At 39.8% G+C, this 12,937-nt stretch overlaps 1 protein-coding gene across 4 annotated transcripts in view; it reads right to left on the reverse strand.

Annotated features, from left to right (window-relative positions):
• The window catches only part of ANKFN1 (ankyrin repeat and fibronectin type III domain containing 1), a 527,248-nt gene that overhangs the window by 119,303 nt on the left and 395,008 nt on the right, over nucleotides 1-12,937 (reverse strand). For all 4 annotated transcript variants that reach the window (XM_036222287.1, XM_036222289.1, XM_036222288.1 and 1 more), the window contains one exon: nucleotides 11,017-11,227. In XM_036222287.1, the coding sequence (XP_036078180.1) occupies nucleotides 11,017-11,227 (211 nt within the window). The remainder of the gene's footprint in view (nucleotides 1-11,016; nucleotides 11,228-12,937) is intronic.

Genomic DNA, 12,937 nt, shown 5'->3' on the forward strand with positions numbered 1-12,937 from the left:
ACAGTCTCATTATAGCCTTGCTGGGAAGGTCCTAAATATAGGCATTGACAGTTTAAAACAAATTCGTATACATTTGTGTATTTTTAGACATAGGTTAGGCGTCAGAGTTTGTGTCACAGTTTTCAGGTTGATTAATTGACCCAGTAACTGCACCCTCTACCCACTCCCCCCTCCCTCTTCCAGTCCAAATTATAGAGAAAATGGGGGAATTGTCCTTGCTAGGTCATTCAGTGAGCTTTTTATTGTAAGCCTCATGTTTGAATTGCATGCATGCGTCAACACTTGGGTGATAGACACATGATTTATAAAAATAAATTTTTCTAATACTATGAAATCCCCCCTATTAATTTTTATATCCACAGCAGTTATTACTGGTGTGAATTCCAGGTGGCATTTCAGATGGACAGCTATGCTTGGCTCCGCCTGAAATTTTTCCTGCTTTCCCTAGCACAACATGTTTTGTTTCTAGATTTTTCTTTTCCTTCTAGGCTATAGGCTTGATGCTATTTGAGTTGTAAGGGTGAAGGGATTCTACATCTTTAAGATAAAGCATTTTGCCTCTTCATAGACTAATGAGGAAGATCCATAGAATTTTATAGCCAGGTAAGTTTTCCATGATCATCTAGATCCCTACGCTTCTCAAGCTGGGATACCTGTAGCATGGCGTAATATGGTGGTGGTGTTGGTGGGTGCAGTGAGCATCTCTGAAGCCACAGAATGAATATGTGCATCTTCCTGGAGCATCAAACTTTCCATGTAGATTTCGGTTAAAGCACGTTACTTAGAAATTAAAATGAATACCTCTATTAGAGAGGAACATGGAAAAACTTTCCCCAAATCAAAGATTTTTTTTTTTAAAGGAAATATTGTAAGAGAAATATTTTCTTTTTTTTCTTTTCTCTCAGATTAAGTCCTCAGGTACCCTTGGGAATATCCTCACTTGCCTCTGTTAGAGGTAATTCCGTGCAGGAGTTGGAGAGGTACTGACTGAGCCAGTGGTTTCCAGCCATTTCACCAACCAAAGCTTTTATTATTTTTTTCCTATGGATTTTTTTTAATAGCTTAATAAAACACTCTTTTTTTGAAAGATTTTCTTTGTTGACTACCAAATCAGATGACTTATAAATTCATTTTCTCCCTATTATTAATGACCTATATAACTGCCAACAGAAGTATCTGTTCAGTATGAGATAATCAACCTAACAAATAAGGTTAATATATTTTAAGCAAAAGCAAGTAAAAATGATAATTATATTAGACCGTGTAGTTTTATTTTGAGTAATGAAGTGGTAGGTTAGGCTTTTTGACCTCTCTGGGAGCCCCATTCCTATTTTCCGCCCTAGGATGAGAACCTTTTCAAACTCCTTATTTTAAGATGAAGAAACTGAGACCCAGGGAGGCAGGATGATTACCCAAGATTTTCTTAAACACCTTAAAAGATGCAGTGAACTTGTTATAAACCAAAAGGGGTGCAAATTAACCTATTATTTATGTATTGCAGTTTTATAGTCCCTGTCTATTTGTTGCAAGGTTGCTGAACTCATTTTGGTTGGCTGGCCGGTTGGTTGGACATAGAAACTAGAAAGGCTATGTCTATTTTATGATTGACTTTCCTGCCCATCCACTTCTCTTATTCTTGGATCCATTCCCCTTTCACTTTGACACTCTGGATAGTTCTCCCTTAAGTCTAGAACTCCTGGATCCATTTTCAAGGTTTTGTCTTTTCTCTCTTCTTGCAGTGGATCTCATCTCCGGCCAAGCAAATATCCCTCTGTGCAGCTATAGCCAGCACAATAGAGGGTCTGTGAGTGTGGTGAGCAGTCGGGCCGAGGCAAGACTGCTCGGCAGCTCCTGAAATTGGCTTCATGCTATTGTGGTGTTTAATTATCAACAGCATTTCTACCACCCAGTGTTTCTGAGTGGGTATTTGTAATAAGACCTGCCTAGCTAATTAGCTACAGGGTGGGAGCACGGGGAGGGGCGGGCACTTGGCGTTCAAAGAATACAATTACAGTTACTGTTTAAATCTGAGATAAATAATGATCAGACTGAGTGGATTTTCTTCACCATCAGAATCTAACCTACAGATCACCAACCACTTACTTGCCTTACTATTTCTTAATTTCCTCCTTGCCCTGCAGTAAGTGAATTTGGGCCTTATTGATAATTGCTTAAAAGCTTGAAAATTTAATAAGGGTAAAATGTAAACTAATTTTAATTTGTAATTGAGTCTTTTAGGGAACAATTCATTTAGCTTGCTTGAAAAAAAAAATGAATGCATTTGCCCATTACTAATGATGTACCATTTTATAATTCAGCAGTAACTTTCTATGGTTATTAGAATTTTTTGTTTGTTTTTATTGATGGGAAAAATGAGGCACTGAGACAAGCATTTAATCTCAGTGTTTGAAGGATCCTTAAAACCAGCCTTAGGTACCTTTTCCTATGGTGCCCCTGGTCTTCTGTGATTTCCTCCATGAAGGGAACTTGCTAAGGTGGCCCAGTCTATTTCTCTTAATTTTAACTTAAAAGAGTTTAATTTAATTTTAAAGAGTTTCCTTATCCTGAGCTGAAATCTACTCTTATTTTCAAAGTGGAGGTAAAGTGCTAAAAGGGATTTGGAGTCCTATAGATCAGTGGTCTCCAACTTCTTTGACACCAGGGACCGGTGTTCCTATGAGAATCTAATGCCTGATAATCTGAGGTGAAGCTGAGGTGGCGATGTTAGCGCTGGGGAGCGGCTGCAAATACAGATGAAGCTGCATTCTCTCACCTGCCGCTCACCTGCTGTGTGGTCCGGTTCCTAATAGGCCACGGACCGGTACCAGTCTGTGGCCCGGGGGTTGAGGACCCCTGCTATAGATCAGGCTCTGCCCCTTATGAATGTATGAGCCTAACCAGTTACACTGCTATCTTGAGTCCAAGGGTTTCATCTCTAAAAATGGCACAATAATAGCACCTGTCTCATAACTTGTGATAAGTTGGTGATAGTCTTTACAGAGAAGGCTCTCAATTATTGGAGGTTTAGATTGTTATTATACCCATCGGTCTGTGTTTGTTATGTTTTTTTTTTATAAGCACAAAAAAATAAATCAAATACTTGTTTTTATAAAACAGTGTTGTATTAGAAAAAATAATTTTTGCCCTAGATAAAAATTTTATGTTGCAGCTACCATTCAGAAATATGTTATATATGAAAGGGTGTCAATTTCAACCCTATCTGTTATTTCAAAGGAGAAAACAAGGTCACTTAGGTATAAACCTTGCATTGTAAACTAATATCCTCTGAGCAACGAAGAATAGCAGTTAATAAAATTTATCTTTGCTGATCATAAGCGACAACCTTCTAACAACCTCCCAACTGACTTGTTTTCAGGTAGGAACGTCAGAAGAAATGATATAGAGGTATTCCAATAATTAAATGTTTTTAATTCAAACATTCTATTACCAGAAAAACTCAGATCATAAGTTTCAATTTACCTGTCTTGCTAAGGTTCGGGACTCAGAATTCACTTTGGCTTCACTTATTTCCAGGGACTTTGAGAGTTCAGGTTCCAAAAATGTTTTAGAGATTCGGAGATTAAATGTTTCATTTTAATTACTGTGGCACTTTCTTCTCCTAGAACTCATTATACCCTGGACAGAGGGAGCTGGAATCTTTTTCTCTGCTTTTCCCCCAGCAGAATGTGGATTTACAAGCTCCATATTACATAGTTTAGGTTGTAATTGTGGTTCTTTCTTTAAGAAACCAGAGCCGCTGACACAGAGAGGAACTTTCTGCCTAAGTCTCCCAAACTCCAAGGGGCAAATGGACATTTTCTCTAAAACCAATATGTAAAACACTTGAAGAAATTATTTAGGAAATACAAAGCAGATTACCCAATGATGTCACAGGGAGCTTAACTATGAAATAAGGTATCTGTATCTTCTGCTAAGTTTTCAAGTGCTATCTGATAGAACTATAAGCCACATTATTTTAAATTTCCTAGTCGTGACATTAAAAAGCCAAAGGAAATAGGTGAAACTAAGTATAATATATTTTAGTTAACTCAATAGATCCAAAATATTATTTCAATATGTAACCAATATTAAATTAATAAGTAGAATAATATAGATTGTATATATTACTGAAGGCTTGAAAATTTAGTATAAATTTTACATTTACAACACACATTTTTGATTGGACACATTTTAAATACCCAATAGTCATATGTGGCTAGTGGTTCCTGTGTTGGACAGTGTAGCTTTAGAACATAATATTCTACGAACTTTAAAAAGTGCTTTTACAACACAAACTATACAACAGAAGGGTGAAATATTTAAATTCTTTACTTATTAGAAACTCTTGAGTTATTTTCTTTTGATTTTGAGAGTTATACTGGCCAATAATTTTTTGATCATTTATAGTATGCCAGAGAACTGTTTTAAAACTATTATTACATTTAATTCTCAACAATCTTAGGTTGTAGGGTATCCAGCTTCCAAGAGAATCCCAGTGATCTCTGTCTCCTGGAATTCATGCCCTTCTACACTATACCAGGTTTGGTCTGTGTGATCAACAAGATTCAGGAGAAATGATAATGTGTCATTTTTGAGATTAGGTTATAAAAGAGACTGTTGCTCCCAGCTTGGTTGGTCTCTCTCCCTCCTCACCAACACCTCATCATTTGCCCTGGGGGAAGCCAGCTGCTGTGTCAAGGAGCAAGCCTACTGAGAGACTCGCGCAGCAAGGAACACAAGTCTCGTGTCAGCAGTCACTCTGAGTAAGCTTGGAAGTAGACCCTCTAGATCAGTCAAGCCTTAAGAGGCTGGGAATGGTTATGTTGCAAGAATTCAGGGTCAGGGACCTAATGGTGAGTAAGTGTGCACACGTGTGTGTGTGTTGGTGGGTTGTCAAAAATACCTTCTAACTTTATCTATCTTTTATTTTTTTGACAGGGAGAATATATTCTGTATTGTGTGTATATTTAAAAATTAAAAAGAAAAGAACGAAAAGATAATTAACTTGCAGAGCAGGTGACTAACTTAGGCTGTGGCTACCTGATGTTTAAATAATTATTTGGAAACATAAGAAAAGATCACTTAATGTTTAGTAAAATAATTCCCTTCAAAATAAATTATATACATATACACTTAAAAAGAAGTAGCTTTGGGATTCATTCAATTCAATTAAACTCATTCATTGAGTGTCTGCTGCTTGCTAGGGATATGGTGATTAATGAGGCAGACAAGTTTTCCTCATGTGGAGTTTACATTCTAACTTAGGGGAGACGGGAAATAAGTATGTAAAAACACTTAGAAAAATGTATAGTAATAAGTGCTATGCAGAAACTTCAAGTGATGTGATGAAATTAAAATGAAAATAAAGCGACGTTAGCCTTTGGACTTGGTGGACAGAGAAAGCCTCTGTTGAAGATGCGACATTGAAGCAGAAAGAAGGGGCGGACCATGTAATGATCAAGATTTAACGCACTCAAGCATTCCAAGAATAGGAAATAGCTGATATGAAGGCCCTCTGGTAAGACGGTGTGACAGACACACTGAAGGGACAGAATGGAGGCTGGTGGGGCTGGCATATCATGGGCGAGGGGTCAGCGGTATGAGGTGAGGGTTGAGGAGCAGGTTTGTAAGTCAGGGTGAGGGTTCGTATGCCTATTTTAATGAAGCAGATAAAAATATCTGGGGATCGTTCTAGAGAGGTGACTAAGGCTTGTTCTTTACATACTCCTAATGGTTGCAAATCTTTGTCCTTTGAGGGTAGATTTGATTTCAGGAAACCTCTCTAAATCAAGTCTGGTGAACATGGAGGGTGATGACGCTGGGCAATGCTGTTTTGGAACAAAAATCAGGTGTGACTCTCAGCAACGAGTCAGATTTTCTCATAAACTGGCTCTGAGGACAAATCCAAAAGTGTTTAGAGCAATGGCAGCACTGTTGGAGCAAGTGTGGGGTCTCCCATGAGGACCATGTTAAAGGATAACATTCGTTTGGATTGTAGACTTTCTGGTGTGTTTGTTTACATAAAGCCAGCCTCATTAGTTTATAGTCACACCTCTTAGACGTGCCCTGAACCAGTCCCAGCACCAACACGAACCCTCGACTATTGCAGAACCCAGTGGTGCATCCTGACGGGTCTGCCAACATTGTAACATTGGCGTCCGTGCCACGCTCAGATGACAGCTACTCTGCAATTTCATTTTACGAAGTAGCTAAACATAACTAATTCTGGGTGACATTTCCTAGTTCCATAGGCAATATCCGAGAGAAAGTGAGAGAGAGGAGAGGGTCTGGGGAGAAGGGAGAAATCTGCTCTAGGAAAGGGCAGAAAGACTGAAAGTGAGGAACATCTCACCGTTCTTATCTCCCTATTATTAAACAGTATAAAAACAAAAACGGTCAGGCTATCTCTACAACCTAATTCTACAACAGTGCCTGGAAAATAACAACAGCAACAACAACAAAAGGGACCTCAAAGCGTAAAGTCCTGGAAGACTTAAAGGTTTTCTCTACACACTGTGCATGCACTATATACAAAATGTATGTGAATATGTGTGCTAAAATTCAACCTCCGCTATTCTCACCAGCTTAAGACAGGGCTTAAAATTACAACTGAAAATTTCTGAGCACCTACTATGTGCCGGGTACTAGGATCAAAAGACGAGACAAAAACCCATGTGAATGACCGGATTTTCACATGACAGGTATCCAAAAAGAACTAGCCTCGTTATGGTTACTGTTTACAGAGCCTACATGATGCTAAATAAATGGCAGCCTCAGAAAGGCAAGGACTTCACTGATGATTCAGCAAATTCCTCCTGGAGACTGTTAAACTGTGATTTGAGGGTGGGGGCAGGATATGAGTTAGTCAGAATTAGAGAGGGGTTTATGACTTGAGACTCTCCCATACGGTGACAAGACTTTCTCAGGTAGCAGATGTTCAGCTGAGCAGGAGTCACAGTGACTGGGATACGAAGGGATGAAATAAAGGCATAACCCCCAGCTGCCCTGTGGTACCTCTGTACGTTAGCTTTCCCAACTCCAGTCCTTTCAGATTCTGTGCCTATTTTCTGAGCTCAGCACATCAGTCTGAGAAGACGTTCTTGGGATTCTACTTTAATAAGGACTGATGTTTTCTTCTTCCCTAAAGGTGGGAGGAACAGCAAAAAGTTGCTGGATAAAGATAGTACATTCATCTAATGAACAGGTTGGGGTTCTGCATATATTTAACCTTGGGGCAGTAGACGAGTTTGGGAGGCCACTTCTGGGACTTCCTCTATGAATAAGGAAACGTGCATGGTGAGTTTCAAGGTGTGTTTATGAAAAACATTTCCATGTAGTTCTATGATTGTGGGGCTAGAGACTGGAACACAGGTCTGACCAATGGCTTAGGAGTTAAGACCCAAAACTCATCTGTGTCTTTGCGATTCCTGTTATAAAATGGGGAAGGTTACAGAGGACTTTTTTCTGAGTTGTATTGTGATCCCTGGTTGGTGTGGTGGAAAGAGTACTAGGCTAGTTTTCAGAAGGGAGCACACAGGGGAAGGGAAGACAGAAAACTAACCCTATTAGAAACCCTGCACTCTGCTGTGAAATACTTGACAGGTGTTAGAAGAGGAGCAGATGGAGAGTCAGGGAAGGAAGGATTTGAGCATCTGTGGTGTGATAGTCAGTGTGTTAATGTTTTTCTACAAATACCAAAGAATTTAATATGGAAGATCTAGGTTCAGTTCATTTCTCCACTGCTTATTAGCTTTGTAGCATTGGGTGAATTATTTGACTTTTCTTATTCTGGTTTCCTCATGGATTAGAATGAGGACAGTAACTCCTATTTCACAAGCCAGTTGTGAGGATCAAATGAGATGATGCAAGCAAAACCATTTTTGCAATGTGTAAAATACTTTAAGACCTTAAGACCTTGTCGATTTTTTTCTCTTATACCCTGCCTCTAGAGCTTCTGGGGAACAATATGTAGCAGATGTTTGCTTATCTGGATCTGGCTGGCAGATTGGTTCTTCTCATGGGCTGACTCATACTCATGCACAGAAGCAATTCTATTTCTTTTGTACTTGATTCACAAAGTGAATGAAAAATCCCTGAAAACAGATTGTGTTCTGTCCTGCCTCTCTCCAACAGGAGTGGTACCTGAGTGCTTAGAACAGAATAAAGAAATACACCATAGAATTTTAGCAAACAACACAGAGAGAAAGATGCAGGGCCCAGTGGCCATAGCCCCCCATATTGGTTGTTTGGAAAGGCAGTAAGTTTGCACGGAAGGATCCCAGGTACTGGTGTCCCACAGATTTAGGCTCGAGTCCTTGGCATCCCTACTTATTTACTAGATGTGCAACGTTCGGTCAGTCACTTAGCCTCTCAGAATAAAAAATTCGTCTTCAAAATGGAGCTAATAACATCATCCTGAAGGGCTAGAATGAACACTGGAGATAATGTACGTGGAAACTTAATAGGTACTCAATCAATATTCCTTTGCCTTTTTTACACATGTGGGTGTAAATACATGGTGCTATCTCTTTGACTTATTGGGTGGCCAAAATGACTTAGGTGTCATGTTTTCTAGCAGCTAAAACCTGGGTTTATTTCTCATCTTCCTTTACAACTTTGTAATGATAATTGTGGTTATCATCCTAGAGGGAATCAGAAAAACCAGGGGTCTTTTGAATAGATCTGCTTTTAGTTTAACCAGATATTTAGTACTTGGGTCCTTTTATGGAGATTTAATTATGCACAAAGGGGCTTGGGGAGATTGGGAGTCCTACTGGTTTCACAGAAAATGGAGAATTCTTTGTAGCCTCTCAGGTAAGTAGGACTAATGTTTCATCCAGCCCAGTGCAGGCAACATCTGGATGAATGGTCTCCTTGTTCCTATAGAATGGAGCTCAGTCTGCATTCTCTGTGTTCAAACCCTCCGATCCTCCCTCCACTGCTCCCTCACTGGATCTTTGGGACAGACATTATTGCAACATAAATTGGAAGGGAGCAAATAAGCCTTTTCAATTTCTTCCATCCTTATTTGCTCATCCCTGCAAATCCTCTAGTTCCACTAAGAAGAAGCGGCACTTTGATGACCAAGCTCTGATTGAAGAGCCCCAATCCTACTGAACCCAAATCCTCACTCTTCTGGACATGGATGTGGTTAGCTTAGCATTTTTTAAATAAAGAGTTTTCTGATACAAAGATCCACCTCTGTACCTAGTCTTTGGGTGGTGGGGGTTTATGAAATTTAGGAGCAGAGATGTGACCTCTAATTATATACTTGCTTGCTTCTCTTTCAGCCTTCTGGGTCTCACCACTTGGAAGTAAGTGAATCAGCATTAGTGAAACTAACAGTTTGATGAGTTTACTTTCTTCTTTCAGGAAACATAAAAACTGTGGCTCAGAGCCATTGTGGTCATTGGGTCAGAGAGTTTGCACCATGGGGAATGTGAGTGCCTCCCTCAGAATGTTGCTGTGAGGATTAAAGGAGTGAATTCACGTAAAGTGCTCAGAATAGAGCCTGGCACATGGTAAGGGTTATGTGATTTTATCCCATCTCCCCCTGGGCGGCATCTCTCATTGGCCCCACAGCAACTCCCTTTGGCTAGTACTCTCAGCTCTATTTCAAAATACATCCAGAAAAAAGCCATTCACAAAAGACCATATTATATGATTCCATTTATACAAAATGTCCAGAATAGGAAAATCTATAGGAACAGAAGGTAAATTAGTGGTCGCCCTGGGCTGGGAGCACTGGGGAGGCGGGAGTGATAGCTAAAGAGTATGGGGTTTCCTTTGGGATGATTTCAGTGGTCTAAAATTGATTGTGGTAATGGTTTCACAATTCTGTGCATATACTAGGAACCACTGAATTGTACACATTAAGCAAGTGAATTGTGCGGCGTGTGAATTATATCTCAACAAAGCAGTTTAATATATCCAGAATTCTACCCCTACTCACCATCAATGTTACTACCATGTTAGTCTAAGCAACTGGCATCTGTCTTCTGGACGACTAAAATTGACGCCTAACGGGTCTTCCCAATTTCACAGTTGCCCGATTGCCGTCTGTCCTCCACAGAGCACTGTAGTGATGTTTTAAAATGTAAAGCGAAATACGTCATTCACCTGCTGAAACCACTCCACGGTCTCCCTATTCAGCTACAGTCAGAGTGAAACCATCTTACCAGGTCGGCAAGATTCTGAATGAGCTGGTTGGTGGCTTCTTCGGCGATCAGTCACCCCTTTGTCCATCTCACTTTGGCCACACTGCCTTCTTGTTCTTCAAGTGCGGCATTCTCGCTCCTGCTTGCCGCAGCACCTTTCTACTTGATATTCACTCTGCACAGAATCTGACTCCATATCTTCTCATGTCTCATCCCGTCAGGTAGGCTTTTCCTGCTCAACCCCATTTAAAACAGTTTCCGCTCTATCCATCTCTAGCCACTCATTCATTTTATTTTCTTCATGGTATTTATCACTGTTTGAGTTTATATTTTAATTGATCCATTTGTTTGCTAATTGAAAGTCTTCTCCATCAGTATAGAAGTTCTGTGAGAACAGGGATTTTTGTCTTGCTCACCCTCACATTCCTGGTACCCAGAACAGTGCCCTGTCCTCAGTGTTTATGGAATGAACGAATGGATGGATGAACAAATGAAGCCATATTATTCATTATGGACCCAAAGACACCAACACGCACATACTTATTCTTTTTCTATTTATACTTCCTATTCGATAGCCTCACTTGGAGTATTTCACATTGGGTTATATTCTCAGGAGGATGTTTCTTCAGGGTTTCTTTTCAATACCACTCAGTGTATTCTCTTTAGCATGTACCTCATTGCTTAGAATGCTAAACACTATCATTATTTGCATGAAAGCCCAGAAGGACATATAGAAGACTTCAGAGCCTGTGCTTAGTCAACCATTTGTGCTCCAAAGGTCAGCAATGGCTGTTTCAGTGACATAAAGCTGGGGTCTAGCCTCGATACAGTACATGTTTTCATTCTCAGGTTTACTTACAGTGTGGACTTTCTCTGGCCCCTGTTCTCAGAAGAATCCTAGCAATGGGCACGTTGTTGGTCATGATGGCAATGTCCAGAGGCGTCAACCCCTCACTGTTAGGTGTGTTGAGATCTAACTCTTCTGGCGTGTACTGATCCAGAAGGAGCTGCACAGCATCTATGTCCTGCTGTTCGACTGCTTCAAACACGGCTTCATTGCCCTGGAAGTTCTGGAGAAGAGCAAAAGTGGGTTGGCACTGTTTCATAGACCAGCACATCTTTGTGGCTTAGCTGTCTTGAATTTTAGAGATAGCTTTAGTACTGCATACCCACTTATAAGTGTTGTAACTGCAATTCATCCCAAGGTCTCCAAAGTAAATACTGTGTTGAACCCTCCCTCCATCATTCCTAATGGACATTGAACAGATATGGACATTTGGTGCATTGAGAAAATACAGGAGAGCATGGCTAGTCTGTAGATAAGAGCAAACATCAGCTTTAATCAAACCAGGCTTCTTTGGATACTGTCCAATAGGTCCTTAAAAGGTGTTCTATGAAGAAAGTAGCATGTGGTCAAATGAATTTGGTAAAAATTGGATTAAGCTTAAGTTACTGCATTATTTTACTCTAAGACCTCTTAGAGCCTTTAATAATTTTAACGTGCAATTGTGACTCTCCGATAGGTGGGAGATATGACCTGTTTCAAATATCTGTTCATAGAACATATTTTTAATTGCATTTGTTTTAACTGTCCTTGGAATAATTTCTACAGAACACAGTTTGGGAAACGCTGGCAGAGATAACATATCACGGTAGTTTAAATTGTGATTAGCTTGAAATTAAGAGTACACTTTCTCTTCTTCAAGGTCACCCACTCCCCTTCCATCCCCATGTCTCTACTATTGCTTAGACTCTTCTCATCCTTTGCTTAAACCGTGGCAATGAACCACCTATTGCTAGTCTTAGTCTCCTCCAGCCCATGCTCCATACTGATACAAGAGTAATTTTTCTAAAATTTGTATTGCATGTCACTTCCCTATTTACAAATCTCTAATAGCTCCACACTGCCTGCGGGCTGACTCCCCAACTCATAGACTCTTTTGTACTAACCTCTATTCCTTCTCAAATCAGAGCCACAATCACTGAACACCTGGCATTTCTGAGCCCTCAAGTGAGGGGCTCAAGAGGTTGTGTTGAGAGGTCATTTCAGTGGCTGGGTGGAAGATTGTTTTAGGGCCATAAAGAACCAGAAGTCGAATATTCATAAAGATAATACCCATTAAGACAGTATGGTTCCTTTGAAAAGTCCTTTCAGAGGATGATTAGTAAACAAAGGAGAAAAGCTGTGAAATTCTTTCAAATACATATTTCTGTAGTTCATGGGAGAAGAGCATCGCACTTATACTATTTACACATCTATCTGGTATATCTTCTCCAAGAGTTTTGCGGTCTTTAAAAATGTTGAAATACTATTGACCTAGCATAGGAATCGCCTGTCTAAAATGTGGAAGGTCTTCAGTGACCAAATATTTAGGTTGGCAAGTTTTATTTTTAGTCTCATCAAAAATCGATTTTCCCTATCAAAAGCTGCAGGTTGGCTTAGCTGAATACATAACACATGATTGAAATCTGAAGAAATTACAAAGCTATTACGCAAATGCTTGTTTTGACAATATGGACCCAGGGAATAGAGCTCTTTTGGTATGCAGCTCTGTAAGCTACAGGACAATCTGCTGAGTGGAAAAGTGTTTTGTCAATGATCTGCCAAACTGAAGAGCTTCTGATACTCAGGTCGTAACTCAGCTACAACCAAGCCCTCCCAGAAGACGGGTTTGAAATGAGAAAACAAATTAGAAAATAAATGAGTGCAAAGTTAAAATGCTGCCCTGTCCACAGTTGTGTGTTTGTTTGTGATTCTTAGTATGTCTAATTTTTCATGT

This window comes from Rousettus aegyptiacus, unplaced genomic scaffold, assembly GCF_014176215.1.
Source record: "Rousettus aegyptiacus isolate mRouAeg1 unplaced genomic scaffold, mRouAeg1.p scaffold_m13_p_6, whole genome shotgun sequence".
Taxonomy (NCBI): Eukaryota; Metazoa; Chordata; class Mammalia; order Chiroptera; family Pteropodidae; genus Rousettus; species Rousettus aegyptiacus.